Genomic DNA, 17,010 nt, shown 5'->3' on the forward strand with positions numbered 1-17,010 from the left:
ATGTAATCTACAAGTCTAAAGCATTATTGCTTTTGTGATTTGCCTTTCTTTCCATTCCATTTCTGAATCTTTTTTCTAAGTTGCATTTAAATATAACTTTTAAAAAAAATTACTGTCATGTTACAGAAGACAATCTCCTTGCTGTGGCTAATGTATTCAGGACTGAGTATTCCCAAGTTAAGCATTTTAATGCAGATTCATAATTAAAGTTCCTGTAAATGAGGTAGCTCAAGAAACTGTCACAGCAGCCACTACTGCAAATGACTTTGCTGACTGATTTGCAGTTCTGCTCAGTGTGTGTGGTGCTGAGCACTGCTCTCAGTGCAGAGGAACTTGCAGCCCAAGTCACAGATCCTGCTGGACAGGGGCTGTGCTGGCCCCACCACACAGGGAACAGCAAGATAAAAACAGCAGCACAAAGGTAGGATCAGTGGGAACTGCTGCCTCCAGCTGCTCTGGAAACACCACCAGGAAAACCCACCCAGGTTCAGCAGGGACATCTCAGGAGGATCCCCTGAAGCACACGTGGCTTTAACTGGTGTTCCCAGGGGTGAGGAGCAGCAGGTAAGTGCTCAGTGTGCCCCGACCCCACAAACACCAGGTCTGGAGCTCCAGTTTCACAAGTCTGAATGCAGCAGCAGCATCCCACAGATGTGAAATAAAAGGGACTCAACAGCACTCCAATCTGAGAAATGAGAGCTGTCATGTCTTGGCAGTCCCTCATCTTCCTCTCCCCCTTTCTATTTAATAAGCTTGGTCAAGAAAAAAAAGATGCAGGTGGTTACAACTTTATAAAGCATGGTACAAACAGCAAATAACAGACTAAGAGCAAGTATAATATACAGCCTGATCTAACTCAGACCAAGGAGTAAAGATCAGATGACCTCCAGAGCCCAGACCTCCCTCCCAGTGTGAATTTCCCTGCCATGGAGATCCCCTGAGCCCTGAAGGAGCAGAGCCCAGACCTCCCTCCCAGTGTGAATTTTCCGGCCATGGAGATCCCCTGAGCCCTGAAGGAGCAGAGTGCCCTGCCCTGAGCCCTGAGCTGTACCTTGTGCTGCAGGACCTGCACGTTCTGCACCAGGAAGCGATAGGCGTTGTACCAGGGCAGGAACACATCCTTCAGGATATCCCTCACACCCTCCTCCTTAAACCTCAGGTTCTCTGCTCTTACCACGGGAGAATTGATCAGGTACAACCTGCAAAATAAGAGCACAATAATTCAAAGCTTCAAACTGCACATACTGATAGGGTTTCACAGGAAAAACCCCAAAGATGGCTGTACTGTAGGCATGTAACAAATTGAACATAAAACCATTTACTAGTAACCGCTCCTTTCTAAGATGCTGCACACAGAATTTGAACTGAAATTTTCTTTTTCACACTCAGGTGCATGTGTGTTTTACAGTGTAAAACAAGCAGAGGTTGTATGGTTCATCTGTAGGATGGTACCTGTTGTTTTGGTAATATTTTAAATTCATTAACCATTACCCAGTATCTTTCTATTCAATCTCGGTTATCTCGTCAATTATGAAAAGCTTTGGCAGAACTAAGGAGCAAAACAAACCAGGCAAATCCAAGGAAAAGAGCAGAAATCAACATTTTCAAGAAAGACATCCCCAGAAGGGAACAAAGGACGTGCCTCCTGCAAATTGTATTGTATCCAGAGGCAGCTCTGAGGGACCAAAGCACAGGATCCAGGTGACACCAACTACTTATACGAGAGACAAAAATATCCCTCAGCTTCTTTGCTGTCTCTGAGTTAAAAAAAAATCCCATCTTCTTCCCCAAATAAACATTCTGTCTTCAGAAATAAAGTGGAATCTATCAAGTTAACTCAAAGAGAAACCAGGCCTTGCTCAGGTGTCAGAAAAACTTGAATACAAACTTGATTTAGATTCGCTTCATTTAATTTTCCAAATATGAAAACCAAACCAAACATTTTTTCGTTTTAAAGATTATGGCATTTTTCAATCCAAATTTATTAACCCATTTTCTCACATTTTTAAACTTTTAAAATCATGATTCTAAACTAATGTAACTTTACAGGCACTTCCTTTAAGAGGCTTTAAAATCTTAATGGGGTTTGACACAGCACATTCAAGAATACCAGACCATAAATTCTTCAGGAGAGAGGGATTCTTGCATTAAAACTAATAGATAAAAATAGAGCTACCAGAATAAACAGACAGTAATGCAGCACAGAAATGGGCTTTTTCAGTACTGGATTAAAAAAAAAAAAAATTTAACACAGATTCATAGAATGGCTTGGGTGGGAATGGACCCCAAAGATCACCCAAGTGAATTCATACCTGAATTCAAATTATAAACTTACAGAAGTACAGAACAATTAATGGCAATGAGCTACTAAGTCCTTAAATGAAACTAGAATTTAGGTCTATCCTTAAACCACACCTTCCTTCTACCACTATTATTTATGTGCCACAGTTTGGTAGTGTTGTAGTTTTGGTTTTTTTTTTGGGGGGGGGTGGGTTTGTTTTAATAAAGCAGCCCTACCCTGCCATACAATATGTAAATGTTAAAAAAAGAGCAATTTCCTCAATTACTCCAATTCAAAGATGCATTTATTGTATGGACACAGAAATAAGGCGCACTAGAAAAGCAGAGTTCCATCAGTTTAGTTACATCCATTCAGTTACCCACTGGGCAGAAAATAAAACCTTCCTCAGATCAAGCCAGTGTTACTGAGTTTGCAGACAATGCATGAGAAGAAAATGAATTATCTCCTCTTGAACCCCCAAACCAGCAGCTTGTTGCATTATTTCTCCTGCATTTCAACACCAGGTTGAGAGGAGGATGCAACTGCTCCTTTCTAAGTGCAATCCTCACCCCAGCAGAGAGGAAAGCAAAGGCTGGAAATACCAGGACCAGCAAATTCTTTCTGACATAGCTCAGCTTGGACAGGTCACCAGCCCAGGTCTCAGCAATATTGAAATGTAACTGGTTTGGCCCTTCTAACAAATTTCACTCAGGATTCAAATTTCATGAAGCCTCAAATCGGGTTGTTAAATTTACTGTGCTGTTATTTCTGCTGTTTGCCCTTTCTGCTCAATTCCATATTCATTTCACCAACTTATATCTATATTTTCCACTGATCTATTTATCAAGCTACTGCTGAGAATACTTCAAAGCTGGAGTTAGAATATACATATATATTTGTGTACTGCAAAAGCTAAAGTAACTCTGCAGGGAAACAGTGCCAAGGAAAAAACCTCAGTTGTAGCTTTTGCTATAAACAGAGAACATCAAGCACCTCAGAAAAGGCAGAGAACTGAATTGCAGAGCTCCTTCCAGAAATGAGCCCAGGCTGCAATGCTTTTTTACTCTCTGTGTGGGTGTAGGTATAAATAAATGTGACATTAAAGAATGAGTACACTGGCAGAAAAATGAATTAGCTTCTTAGAAATTAAAAAAAAAAAACCCCATGAATAATGGAAGTGTAACTTCTGGTGTTTGAGATTTTTTTGGTTTGTTTATAAAAAAGGCAAGGTTTTTTTTTTTTTAACAGAAACATCACCTGTGATTTAAAAATCTCCAGTATGAGTAACTCCAACCCTTTTCACTCTTATTATTGCAGCTACCAGCTCAGTGCTACCCTGCTACCACACCTTGTTGATTTGTAAAGAGCAACCTTGACTAAATTTAAGAATTCCACCCAACTCTCCATTGTAAACATGCTAAAGCTTGAAACAATTAGAACCTCACATTGATTCTGTTAAATTAGCTAGAAGCAACAACCATCTTTCCCAAACAAACACTCAGCTTCCATTCAGCCCATCAGTTCTGTGTGTAGCTGTAAAACACAATGTGTGAGAGCTGAAGGGTTTCTTATATACACAAGAATTACAGGGCTCTAGAGAAATGCCCAAGCAGTGCATTCCTGCAGTTATTAAAATGTCTTTTATGTCCCTTTACCTCAAGGTACCACCTGATGCATGCAGTCAGTGCACCAAGTGAGTGTGTAATTACTTCATGTGCTCCTGTAATTTTAATGAACCACTTGAACTGTGTTTAAACTCTGTTTGACCAGGACAATTTATCTACACACATTAGGCTGCTCCACTTCTGCTCTTGTGGTGCCACTGCTATTAGGTGCAAATGATGTACTTACATCCACAAACACAAAGCACTTTTTAGAAAATGTATAATGCAAACAGGAAACAAATGTTTTGTGCATTATGCAAAGACCCTCCTCTAAGCCAATGATTTAACAGTGACCTTGTAGTGCTGTTATCAAATATTTTATTCCCATTTTCAGTGGCTCAGCTCAGATTATCAGTGCTGGAAGAAGCAGATCCTTTGGGCTTTAGGGAGGGAAACATGCACTGCATCCATTGCCACTTCTTTGGAGTCATCCACTCTTGCAGCTACTTCTGTCACAGTGGTCTAGAAGCTTCTAAAATTAACTTTGTTCCTTCTGCTAATTGTCAAAGCCCCCAAGCAGCCTCTTGGTGTGGATCTGCCATGAGCAGGGAGCTAACACATCCCACAGAACATCCAGCAGAGAAACCCCACCTGAGTGCATCAGCTCCATAACTGTTCACAATGTGCATTGGATCAGGGTAGTTCTTCTTCCTTTTGCTCATTTTCTGGCCATCACTAGAAAATATCACAATGTAGGCATCAATTCTCAGAACTCTTGCCACACTTTTAACACTTATTTTAATGGATAAATAAAAAAGGCCCTTCAAATCCAGCTCAGTTTTCTGGCCTAGTATGTTCCTGGTGCCAGAGACATAATTTTATATATATATATATATATATATATATATATGTATATATATATATGTATTAGCACATCCTTTCTGTAGGACTGTTGAACCTACAAAAACAACTGAAAAAACCAAAACCCAACCCAAGAGGCTCTCAAGTTACAAATCTAAGCAGGAAATATGCCCTTCCTACCCAAGCTGAGGAAAGATGCACTTGTTTTGAATCAATCCCTCCAGCCCACTGATTTTTTTTTTTAATTTTCATTGGAAAATAAAGGGAAACAAATATAATTAACTTGAAATTACATCTAAAACTACATTTATCATTCCCTTTACTCTGCATAACAGGTACAATTTTTTTCCTATTCTTGTTATTCATTTTCTCTCTCCAGGCAGGACTGGCCCTGCTGGAAAGAGCCCAGTGCAGCAGATGCTGGGATGTGTGAGCCTCTCACTCTCAGATGCCTCTTATCTCCTGCAGCACAGCTATCACCCTGGCAAGTCTAAACAGCTCCAAAGTCCATTTCATATTCCATTTACAATTTGCAGGTCTTATCTGAAACATTCTTTGACTAAAAACCTGCTCAGGAAGGAGCTGATTGACACCAACCTGGCAAGGACAAGGCCGTTGACAATGACATTCTTGAAAGGAGGCCTCCCAAAAAGAGCAGTGGACAGCACCAGCAAAGTGTAGAACCTGAAACAAGAGACAACACAAATGTGACTTTATAAATACACCAAGCTAAAGCCTGCATGTCTTCATTACAAAATAAATGCTTCATTATGCTGCTTTCCTCTGGCAAAGGTAAATTTTAAGTCTGGGGAACATTTATGTGGCAAAGAGTCAGAAAAGGAGCTTATGGAAGGTAGATCTTCCTATTTGAAGCATATCATGCTCTTTGCTCAGCTGGGATCTAATAGTCCAGGAAGGCAGAAAAATTCTAATAGGAAGCATTAGGAAGATCAGGAGGAAGAAAACTGCAGCATTTTCCCTCTTTAGCAGAAAAAAGGGAATTCTGCCCCTGAACATGTTTCCTATTTGCTCACTGCAAATCTGTGATCAGTCAGGATCAAACAGAGTACTCAGGACTAGCACACTTTTGTTTGTGTGTTAATTGTGTGTTCTTCAGCCTGACAGACAATGGAACATAGTATAAAAGTACAAAAACAAGTCACTGAAAATGGGAGAAGCCTCCTTCCAATGCTGCCAAAGGTTTGACTGGAAGGAGGTTGTGGTTGCCTGCTTTAATCAGCCATCACTAGGAAATAAGAGAATGTTCCCCCAACAAAGGGCAGCAGTGGCTCCTCCCCATTCTATTTGATGTGTTTACAATCACTCTATAAACTTGGACACTCTGGAAATCAGTGCTGGAGCAAGCACAGGCACCTATTGTTCACAGGCTGATATATGATTATATCTGGGAAATTAAGTGGAAGTGCAGGATGATGTGATAATTTCACACTCAGGAGCCAGAGCCTTCACCAAAGGAGGGCTGTGTGAGCTGCTGGAACTGCACTGTTGGTAATTACTTTAAAGAAAGTAACTGGAGGGTGGGCCACAGCTTTCCTAGTTCAAAACAGGCATCACACTGACAACTGCTTAGCAACCTTCAAAGAGAAGGTGATTATAAAAAAGCTATAATAAGGCACAGGAGGTTATGTCTCAGAACTATGTATTTGCATGAAGATTTAGGGAAGAAACACTTCATAGGGGGGAAAAAAATCCATCTGTATGTTCCAAAGTTGTTTTTATCAAAAGCAGCCTATAATTGCAAAAGCATTATTCTGACACTTGAGGGTCCTCTGCAGAGGTTGCTGTGTGCATTTATTAAGTGACTTCCATGACAACTCTGATGTTTATCTCATCCAGGCCCCTAACTCTCAAAATCACCTCAACTCACACTGTAGGATACAAATTCTCTTTATTAAACTGCAGTTTAATTTCATGAATTTTAACCAATACTCCTCCACCTGCACACAAACATGGGCATTCAAAATCCCTGTATTGATTTTTTTAACTTTCTTAAGAAAACCCCCAAAACACAAATATCTGACTACTTACTCAGGTGACTGACACCTCAAGCCTACAGAGCTGAAAGTTCATTACAAACACAGCAGTTTTTTCCTCTGCACTTACTAAAAAGTTCCTCATTGACAAACTCCCAGCACTTTCTGTAAACTGGTCACAAATTCTCCTATTAGAGCACTTGAAATTGCAGGTAAAAAGCACAAAGCAGAACCAACTAGGAGAGATTTCAATGTTCTTTAGGAATTCCTAATTCCCTGTATTAGGAAAGTTGTACAGGCAGACTGTGGGCACTGAAAAAATGCATCCAAGGATACATCACAAATTTTTTGTTCAAATTGTCAAACCCAAAGAGCCTCAGCATGAGATGCCTTAGCTGATGACAGCTACAAGACTGTCTCTGAAAACCTGTGATCCACATACTCTGATGGAACTCTTCTGATTCTTCCTCAGGTTGTGCTTTTAAAATTCACCTCATTCACTCTGAATATTTTAAAGTAGTGTCTTTCAGCACCTTATTTTTGAAATCTGTTGTACACAGACACACTTGTTTCTTGAAAACTTCCTCAATGTCTCTGCTGTTTCACTTTCCATTCACCATATCTCAGACTGTTCCTAGGTATGTCCTTGCAGATAAATACCTGTCAGTCAACCAACAGTAAAAAAGCCATAACAGAAATTCACTGCTTTGCTCTACTTTCTACTGAGGAGAAAACAGGGAGGGGAATCTTTTCTCCTTTTTTTTCTTGAACATCTGTGGGTAAATTCATGATCCTGTGGTTCATGCCAAACCGTGCAGCTTTGAATTCCCTGTGGGCCACCACATTCTGACCACAACCATAAATCTTGCTACATTTCCCTGTTCAGAGGCAGAGCCTTTCCTACCACTTTGCCTGGACTGCCAGTCTTGCAACCCAACCACTCTAAGATTTTGTCCTCTGGCTTTAACAAATATAATTCAGCTGGTTCTCTATCCAGGCAGAAAGTCATCAAAAATATCACTTTCCTGGACAATCACCTTCTTCACATTAATTTTCCCCTTGTCTCCCTTGATTTTTTCTCCTCTTCTGTGGAGTGAACCAGAAGCCACCAGACCTGCTCCTCCTGAGCCTTTCCCCACCTCCCAGTCCTCACTTCACAGCAGCTGCAGTCTCTGACCTGACACAAAACCAATCTCCATTCTCCATCTTCACACTTCTAACAGGATGTGCCAAATACAAATCACAGCCTGTGCTCCCAGCACTTCAGAACTCACCCCTGCTCCTTGTTCTCTTTGACCTCACATCTCAATTCCTCCTGTCTCTCACAAATCAGAAGTGCTCTACTACAAATCACCCAACACTTGCTGGTAGCAAAGCCCCAGCCCATTAAAAACCTGGGAGAGGTGGGAGCAGCAGGAATTGAGGAGGGTGTTTTGATTTCCCACCACCAACAGGTGAAACACACCTGGCTCTGGGTCAGAGTCCCAGGAACTCTTACACTGATGTTAAGAACAAAAAGCAATCTGCCCCAGATTGAAAAGGGAAAGCCTCCTCTTGCACCCTGACTATGGCACACAAGTCTGAGGGCTCACACCAAATGTCTTCATCCTGAGTTCCTCTATTAAAAAACTGTTTTCTATTTTTTTCCAGATAAAAAGAATAAAGAGGGGAAATGAAGTTTTTTATTCTCCTTTTACTACCCAACAGTATTTGATTGTATATTGAGATATTAGATAAATTTTTGCAATCACAATTAAGGGGTTGAAAAATGAAGACATTTCACTAGAATCATGAAATTTAGTTATATTTGCCATCCTGCCTGCTTTGGTTGCTTGGTTTGTTGGGGGGTAAAGGAGTGGGGAAAGGGAAGTGCCAACTGTATTGCAGAGGAATTTATTTAGCTCTAATACCTCAAGTTACTGGATGGAAAAGTTCTGCTTGGACACAGTCAAACTCACTAATCCAGAAAACACAAAAATTCATCTTCATCTGTCAATTTTCACAGTCAACCTCAAACTTCAGACATGGGCTAAACACTTTGCAATGCTAGAACTAAAGCTCTATGTAGGCATACAAGTATGTATGAGAACATTAACCACAGAAAATCAGACCAAATTCTTCATGGATGATTGAAAAGGATTTATCCAGAGTGAAAGAAGCAGATGTAGTTTACAGCTAAAAACTTTGACTTTTTTGTAAACTATATAATCTTAACAACATAAGGTTTGATTTAATTTTTTTCTGCACTCATATAAACCCAAAATTCAAACTTAATCTTAGGGTAAAAGTTATCAGGCCATACACTGGCTTGAAATCATCAAGACATTGACTTCCATTTCAACTGATTCAACTGCAGCTCTGTCTCTAGCAGATAACTCAAGTTCTGTGATCATTCAGCTGCTGAGATTTTTCCTTACCAGGCCAAAGATGTGCCCTATTACCTAATGATGTCTTCCACAAAAGCTGGGAAGTTTTCTTGCTAATATTCTATTTCTACAACAATTTTTTCATCACCAAGCTTTAGACCACCTTGTGTTTTAGTTTAAAAATTATTTATACACTTACCTGTACAGAAACAGTCAAGTTATTTGTACAGCACTACCCAAAGATGTGGAAGTACTAAAGCCATGACAGTTTAAGTAGAATGACAGTGAATTTATCATGGGGTGAAAAATTCACTATCATTGAATAGGGTTGGTTTGGGGTTTTTAGAATGGGGTTCAGGGGGAGAGATGGAGGAATCTGGGCATGTCCAGCCTTTCTCCTTCTTGGCCTCCATCTTCTGCTGTGATGGTGGCACTTTAGGACTGGTTTAGAGTAGAAGCTCACTGTCTAGCATAGGTGACAGGTATTGGGAAGTAATTGTAAATATTGTACATGTAGTTTTTAGTATAAAAAGATAACACCACCCCAGGGGCAGGCAGAGTGTCTCTGTCTGTCCTGCTGAATGGACCTCGGCAGGGCAGGAGAAAGAATTTTATAGATAAGAAACAATAAACAACCTTGAGACCGAGAAATGAAGAGCTCTGACTCCTCCTTTGACCGCCAGGCTGGAAAAGAGACTTTCTAACGCATCTCAGAGTCACTGTGAGCAGCGAGAGTGCCGAGCCACCCAGACTAATAAACGGCAGGAGTTACCATCCTCGGGTCTGGTCGATGCCCTCGGCGATGAAGTCGGCGGGGAAGGCGTCCTCGAGCTCCCTCCTGCTCTCGAAGGGGTAGTGCACCTGCGCGTAGGGCATGCTGCCGCTCTCGAACCAGCAGTCGAACACCTCGGGCACGCGGCGCAGCGCGCCCTTCCCGCGGCGCGACGGGATGAGCAGCCCGTCAATGCTGCGAACGAACAAACACCCGCCTTGAAACACCCGCCTGCAAATCCCAAAGGTTGATTCAACCTTCACAGAAACACAACAGAGGGACTCGAGCGTCTTTGCTTCAGGTGTGCTGTGTATCTCTGGGTTGCTATTGCTGCCAGGTCACGGACATATTTTATGAAAAATCCTTTCGTTAAGATTTTTTCTCCTGAGAAGCTGAGAGGCCTCAGAAATGAAATATAACCAATGATTACCTGCTGCTGTGGAATGCAACAGGTGCATCTTTGATTGGTCTCATGTGGCTGTTTTTAATTAATGGCCAATCACAGCCCAGCTGGCTCAGACTCTCTGGTCAGCACAAGATCATTATCATCCCTTTCCATTCCTTGCTAGCCTTCTGATGAAATCCTTTCTTCTATTCTTTAGTATAGTTTTATGATATCATTTTCTTTTAATATATCATAAAATAATAAATCAGTCTTCTGAAACATGGAGTCAAGATTCTCATCTCTTCCCATGTCGGGGTTGCCTGCAAATTCAACACTACCAGAAGTCTTGAAGTAAGAAAGAAGATCTGAATTAAATAATATTCTCCCTCAGACATATTCTTTCCTATGTCTATTGAACAGAAGTGATCTAACATTTAATTTAAAGTGAATCAGTAAAGGAAAACAGCTCTTGGTCACATGAACAAATCCTCTGAAGAATAAAATGCACAATGATGTCCCAACTTGACTTGATTTCCCCGAACCCAGCAAAGTGCATTTGGTGTCTCATTTCACCAGAGTTTAATTTCATGCATATTTAGTGTTAAAGATAGATAATGAGATGATTGGCTCTCACAATCACAATTAAAAGACAACTATTGTGTGAATATTAAGAAAAGCTTTAATGATGTATAATTATGTTGTTGTAGTTTAGATGTCCTCTGTTCTCCCCATAGTTCCCTTTCCCCCCTGTATTGTTACCATCAGACAAAGTGTTTCCTTTGACAGTCTCTGTAATTTTTTGTATTAACAGTGTTCAACAAGTGTTTTTCAACAGAAAAAGAGAACCTGACATTTATATGTGTTAATCACAAATCCTTTTACAACTTTTCTATTCCCTAAGTCTCTTTCCCAGGGTTTGGGCAAAAAAAAAAACCAAGTTTTTTTTATGTCTGCTTATCTATTTCTCACACCCAGTGAAGAGTGTCTGTGACCCACCTTTCTCGATGCAGATCCGTCACTTTCACTCCAGACAGCTCCTCCAGTTCTGCCATTGAACCAACACAAACCACCTGTAGGAGAAATTACAGAAATTTAGCCAGTTATTTGTACACAGCAACTTTTTTTTTTTTTTAATATCAGACAGGAGACTTGCAGTATCTCTTGTAGTAGTTAATAGAGCTGAAAAAAACCCATAAAAATGTTGTACAAGGGTCTCCTTCCTCAAATGATGTTAAAGACCACTGGCCTGATTTAATACAATTCATGTTGCAGGAACTGGAGACTTGGAAGCAGCAGCATCTTGGCAGGTTATCAAAAAATGTGGGATGGGGGGGGGGGGGGATTCTCCAAACCAGAGACAACCAAAATCCTCTGAAAATTCCATGACTGATTTTTACACAAACAGGAGTTTCAGATCCCAAGTTCCTCCCCTAAAGTAAGCAGCCCATTATCCATAAGGGTTCCATCCCAGGTAGACAAAACTGTACATGTTAAAGGCTTTTTATTTAAAGTGAAGAAAGCATCACAGCTACCAAAGGAGTTGCTAAGAAAGACTTTTCCTGTGCACCAACATGCTATTCAGGAGAATGCTGATTTCCACACCAGACTTGAACTGACATCATCAAACAATGATTCTGAAAAACTGTATGAGAAAGCAGAAAAGCAAAGGTTTTACTTCAGGTCTTACTGAAATGGAGCCCTCCCAGACCCTGTGGCCTCTCTCATCTGGCAGCACTCATGAGCCACAAGCTGCAGTACAGGCCTGGATTCTGGAGATGCTGTCCCACATGCCATCCTTCCCATTTAGAATTGCAACAGAAAAACCCCAGGGTCTGACAGATCTGACAGGGAAGGAGTTAAATGTAGCACCATAAAGAAGCTGTAAATAGGCCAGACGCTTTTCACATGAAATAATTCTGGAAGTTGCTCTTAAGATACAAAAAATCAGAGCACTGCTCAATTCCTTTAGCTAGTCTTAAACATATGCATATGTATACACATGGAAACTGTGACTAACTGAAAGGTTTTGGTGTATTTCATTCCAAAAAAATTGTCATGAATTACAGAAAAGACAGAAACTCAGTCTGATTTGGGTTTTAAGACATGATTTTCCCAGTCTGATTCAAGTGCTGATCTGCATTACTAATCACCATTTGCTAATGTTAAAGTACTTTGAAAATGTGATGTTTTCATTGCTTATCTGTCTTTTTTTTCTGTAGGAAATGAGGCAGGACAATGATTCCACTAGCCAGGTACAAGAGGCTGCAGAATGCACACAAACTCCACCAGGGGACTGATTCCAGGTTAAAATACATCTTCAACAACAAACTATTTTTAACTGAGATCTGTTCTTCATTCATGTGGCCCCATAAGTAAACACAGGGGCTCAAGTGAGCAGCAGCAGGTGCTTAGTTCAGCACTGCTGGAGGAAGAAAAGGTATTAATAGAGAAATGGGTAAAAAAATGCCCTTGGATACACCCTCACCTTCAGTAACCTTTGCATTTGAAAATACTTTCACACTAAGTATTTCTGGGAGAAAAGCTGCTCATTATTTGGTGCTTTCTGAACAAGTACTTCAATGCTAAAGCAAAATTCTGAATATTGATGCAGAACTGCACCCAGAAATCACTCATGGAAGAAATGAAAATCCATCAACCCCCAGAGTAACACAGATCTCCCCCCTGAGTAAGACTGCCTCTGTCCAAGGCAGAAGGAACGAGCTCCTGTGTCCCAAGGGGAGCTCATTAGACACTGAAAGGCAAGAGGAAAAGGCAGCAAACAGATGCTAATCAAGCTCCATCCCTCATTAGGCCCACCCCCTCGTTTCTGCAAGGAGCACACACAGGCTGATGCTCCCCAATTAAATTCCTCAATTAGATGGATCCTGCTCTGGATCCATCCCTTCAGGGGCCATGGCTGCCCCAACAGCCTGGGCCCTCTGCTCTGCCCACCAGGCATTTGCTCCTCCTCCATTCTATGGTTCACATCAGCTACAAAAGCAGCTCCACCACCATCCAACAGCAGCTCAGGCTGCAGCAGAGGGGACCTAACGTGAACCCACAGGTCAAGGTTAACCCCTGCCAACAAAATGAACATCAGATCCAGGGTTATCCATGTCCACAGGAGCACAAAACCACCAGCAGCAGTCATGGATCTCAACCTTCCTGTGGCACAGCCCTGCAGTCCCTGCTAGATAAAAATGCTTGGTTTTGTGGATTTGCCACTTCAGCTCTGCCCAGGACCACAGCTGAGGAGGAAGCAGTGCCCACAGAATGAAGAAGGACACCCAGTGTGTCAGAGAGACGTCTGGGATCTCCAGAAAGCACCTCATGAATATTCAACAGGAGAAGAAACGACTGCTACAGTGAGCCAGCAGTGGCCCAGAAATGCCCCTGGAGAGGTTCCCTCACCCTCAGGAGAGCAGAGGCAGAGCCTCTCCATGTGCTGGACCAGACTGAGGGCACCCAGCCTGGGGCAGGGTTACCATGGGTGACAAGCCAGGAAATAATCAGAGAACCTCCACATCACTGAATACTGAACACTATAATTTGTATGCAAGTCCCATAAAATGAGCCCATATCTGCTTTATCAACTTGGGTGTTATATTAAAAAATTTTATTATCTAATCCAAAGGAGATGTGCTCTTCCACTGAGGAAATCATTGGAATTTGAAAGCTTAAAATGATAAACTGTCTGCAAAAATGTGACAATAAACACAAGCTTCAGAATTTAACTTCCATTATGTGTCTCTACCTGATAATTATACTAAAAGAAAACTAAAATAAAACTGTGCAAAACCAGTTATTGATCTGTAATAAAATTCACTTTAATACCAATTAATTCACCTTACTGTATATTAAATAAGGAATTGTTATTACTTCTCCAGGATTTAATATGCAAAGCATAATTGCATGCAACAAAGTGTTCTTCTGAGAGCCAGACATGAAGAGGCTGCTGTGCAATCCCACACCAGGCTGCAGTAACACTGGAGTCAGGGAATTCTGAGGGAATAGCATTACTGAGAGAGCAGATGTCACCTAGGCTTTAAGTTCCACATCAGTTCCAGCCCTATTTGTTTTTCAAGCCATATCTCACACACACAAAAAGAGAGAATTTAAAAAAAAAAAAAAAAACCTTAACTTGAAATTTAGCTCAGTTCAGAAGCTGTAGTCAGCTATTAAAGCACAATATTCAGACTCTGGACAAACAGAAATGTGTAACATCTATGGATAGAAATAATAGATCTGTTGGTATTTCCATCATTATTCAGAACACTGAGCCCTGAGGAATATTTGCAGCTCGTTTCAAAGGAAAGGTCAATCTTCCAAGTTAGACATCATTTTGTTATTAAAAACTAACAAATCAAACCTAGAAGAGCAAAAAAATCAGTACACACAGGAATACGGATATGGGGAGACTGGACAGAAAATGAAATATTATTAGAGGCAAGGAGTGGAAGTAATGAAACCTTTACACAATCTTTTTCAGCTGTAGAATGAAACACTCAGCCACAACACTGAAAGCCTTTTTATTACCTAAAAGAAATTGTTATATCAAACAAGGGACTGAGCAATGCTGGATGAATGTGAAAAAAAGTGTGTATAAATTGTCAGTGCTCAAACTAAACTTGAACTGTTATATGAGAGACAGAAGCACTGGGTTTGTCAGTCATTTACAAACACACTCACAGCACAAGCAGAATCCAAATGCCAAGGCTTTCTTAGATACTTAAATCCTAATTGCAGGAGTATCTCCCTGCCTACCAAGATTCCCAGTGAAGAGGAAATAAAAAATGCTTTATGGTGCACATCTAAGCAATGGCAAGTTGAAGATCATAAAATACTTCTCTAACAGATGTTTTCCTACTCGAGGTCTTTCAGGTCTAAAATGAAGAGTAAAACTTTTTCAAATCAAGAGAGAGAAAAATAAAGGCTTGGGTTGCTGCCATCAGTATTTACCTTCCCTGCACACCCTGACACTGATTACCATTTTCTACTTCTAACATGAGGGAGGCTCTTCCTGTGTGTCTAATGGAACTAATACAATGCAAAAAAACTCCATAAACCACACAAAAAAAACCCCAAACCCACTCTACCTTCAGAAAGAGTTCTAAAACCATCAAAATTGTGCCCTCTGCATTCTCCTACCAATGCAGGGTACCTTACAGCTTGCCAAAGCTCATTTCTAGCACCACCATTATACATTTTCATCATTCCACTAGATTCATATTTTTACAGTCTGCTACATTCACATTTGTGGCACTACAAATATGTATCTTTGCTGTTCTGCTGTGGTGGACTTGCCTTCATGCCTTTTGCAACTCATTTGGCTTGAACTAACCAACCACCAGAATATCAAAAGCAGACTTAAAGGAGTTACAAAAAAAAAAATCTCCTCCTTGCCATTTTCTCACTGCATTTATTATTTCCTTTAGATTTGCCATCACTGCAAATTCTTCTGGGAAAGACAAGATTAATTTTAATGTAAAAACCAAGAAAAATTGCTTGCAGTTCTCAAGCAAAAGCAAAGAATACCTGTACAGGCACACAAATGCACCCATAAATATGCACAGACCTATCACCTATTACACACACACAGATGGGTTATACAGATACGCTGTTCAAACATGTAAATGGGACTTCAGGCTGCAGCAGCCAAAGAGACACCAAAAGAAGCAAACAACAAGTACAGGCAGGGTTTTTGCCAGCTGGAAGCTTTCATGCTCCTCACTCACCTCTTCCAAATCCTCGCTGACCCACAGGGGGATGGGGGTGCCCCAGTAGCGGTTCCGGGAGATGGCCCAGTCGCGAGCGTCCTTCAGCCAGTTCCCAAAGCGCTTCTCCCGCACAAAATCTGGAACCCTGGGCCAAAAAAACAACAGTATTCATGTACCACTAGGTGCCACTTCAAAGAAAGCTGGTAAGGATTGGTTTTATCCACCAAGAAGTTCATTTCAGCCTTGACTGACTTGGAGCACGTTCATGTTACAGCTCTGGCTGCTGCAAGGCCTGTGGAGGTGCTGCCAAAAAACACAACACTGCCTTCTTCTGATCTCGGGTGAGCTGCAGAAGTGACAAACACCAGGTTCATTTTACCATAAGGGAACTCAGGAAAACATGTGCAACATAAAATAGATTCATTAGGGATGAAAAAACAGCCAAAGTCCTCAGGACAGTCCAACACTGGAGGGTTATGGCCAAGGGTGATCACAACACTGCTGCTTAAATTACATATAGAAAAAGATTTTGAGGTTGAATGAAATTCCCATGAATAAAAAGCCTGGAGCAATAGCATCAAAAGGCACCTTGGATTATGTGTGGGCATCCAGGTACATGCACATTAATCAGGATGATAGATCATACAAGAAATCCTTTCCAAGCTATTTATCATCTCACTTTGAATTACCCAATTAAGAAACAAAACACGCCCCCCAAGCACAGAACCCTATCAATGCTTGCTAAAACCTCATTTTTGAGCACTAATGGGCACTGAGGGATGGTAAAGACAAATTTTCATTGTATGAAAGTGTCTTGGAGCTCAAAGGTTAAGGCCAGAACCCGATGCCCTGCGAGGTTCCTGGTTGTGCTAAGTGGCCTGGTGCTTTGATTAGAACCATTAGAACAATTTTCTCCCACAGTGTAAATAAACAATTAACTAGTTACCCAATGATTATATGCAGATGAAGGAAAGCAATGGATTTCACAGTCAATAATATGCTCCCCTCATGCCTAAAGGTGCATTTCAAA

At 41.0% G+C, this 17,010-nt stretch overlaps 1 protein-coding gene across 3 annotated transcripts in view; it reads right to left on the reverse strand.

Moving 5' to 3' along the window:
* IARS1 (isoleucyl-tRNA synthetase 1) overlaps window positions 1-17,010 on the reverse strand; it is a 93,911-nt gene that overhangs the window by 32,191 nt on the left and 44,710 nt on the right. For all 3 annotated transcript variants that reach the window (XM_054516041.1, XM_036390959.2, XM_036390960.2), the window contains exons 15-20: window positions 15,999-16,125; window positions 11,260-11,333; window positions 9,879-10,073; window positions 5,344-5,430; window positions 4,537-4,620; window positions 1,052-1,199 (exon numbers count right to left, since the gene is read on the reverse strand). In XM_054516041.1, the coding sequence (XP_054372016.1) occupies window positions 1,052-1,199; window positions 4,537-4,620; window positions 5,344-5,430; window positions 9,879-10,073; window positions 11,260-11,333; window positions 15,999-16,125 (715 nt within the window). The remainder of the gene's footprint in view (window positions 1-1,051; window positions 1,200-4,536; window positions 4,621-5,343; window positions 5,431-9,878; window positions 10,074-11,259; window positions 11,334-15,998; window positions 16,126-17,010) is intronic.

The sequence above is a fragment of the Molothrus ater genome, chromosome 11 (assembly GCF_012460135.2).
Source record: "Molothrus ater isolate BHLD 08-10-18 breed brown headed cowbird chromosome 11, BPBGC_Mater_1.1, whole genome shotgun sequence".
NCBI lineage: Eukaryota > Metazoa > Chordata > Aves > Passeriformes > Icteridae > Molothrus > Molothrus ater.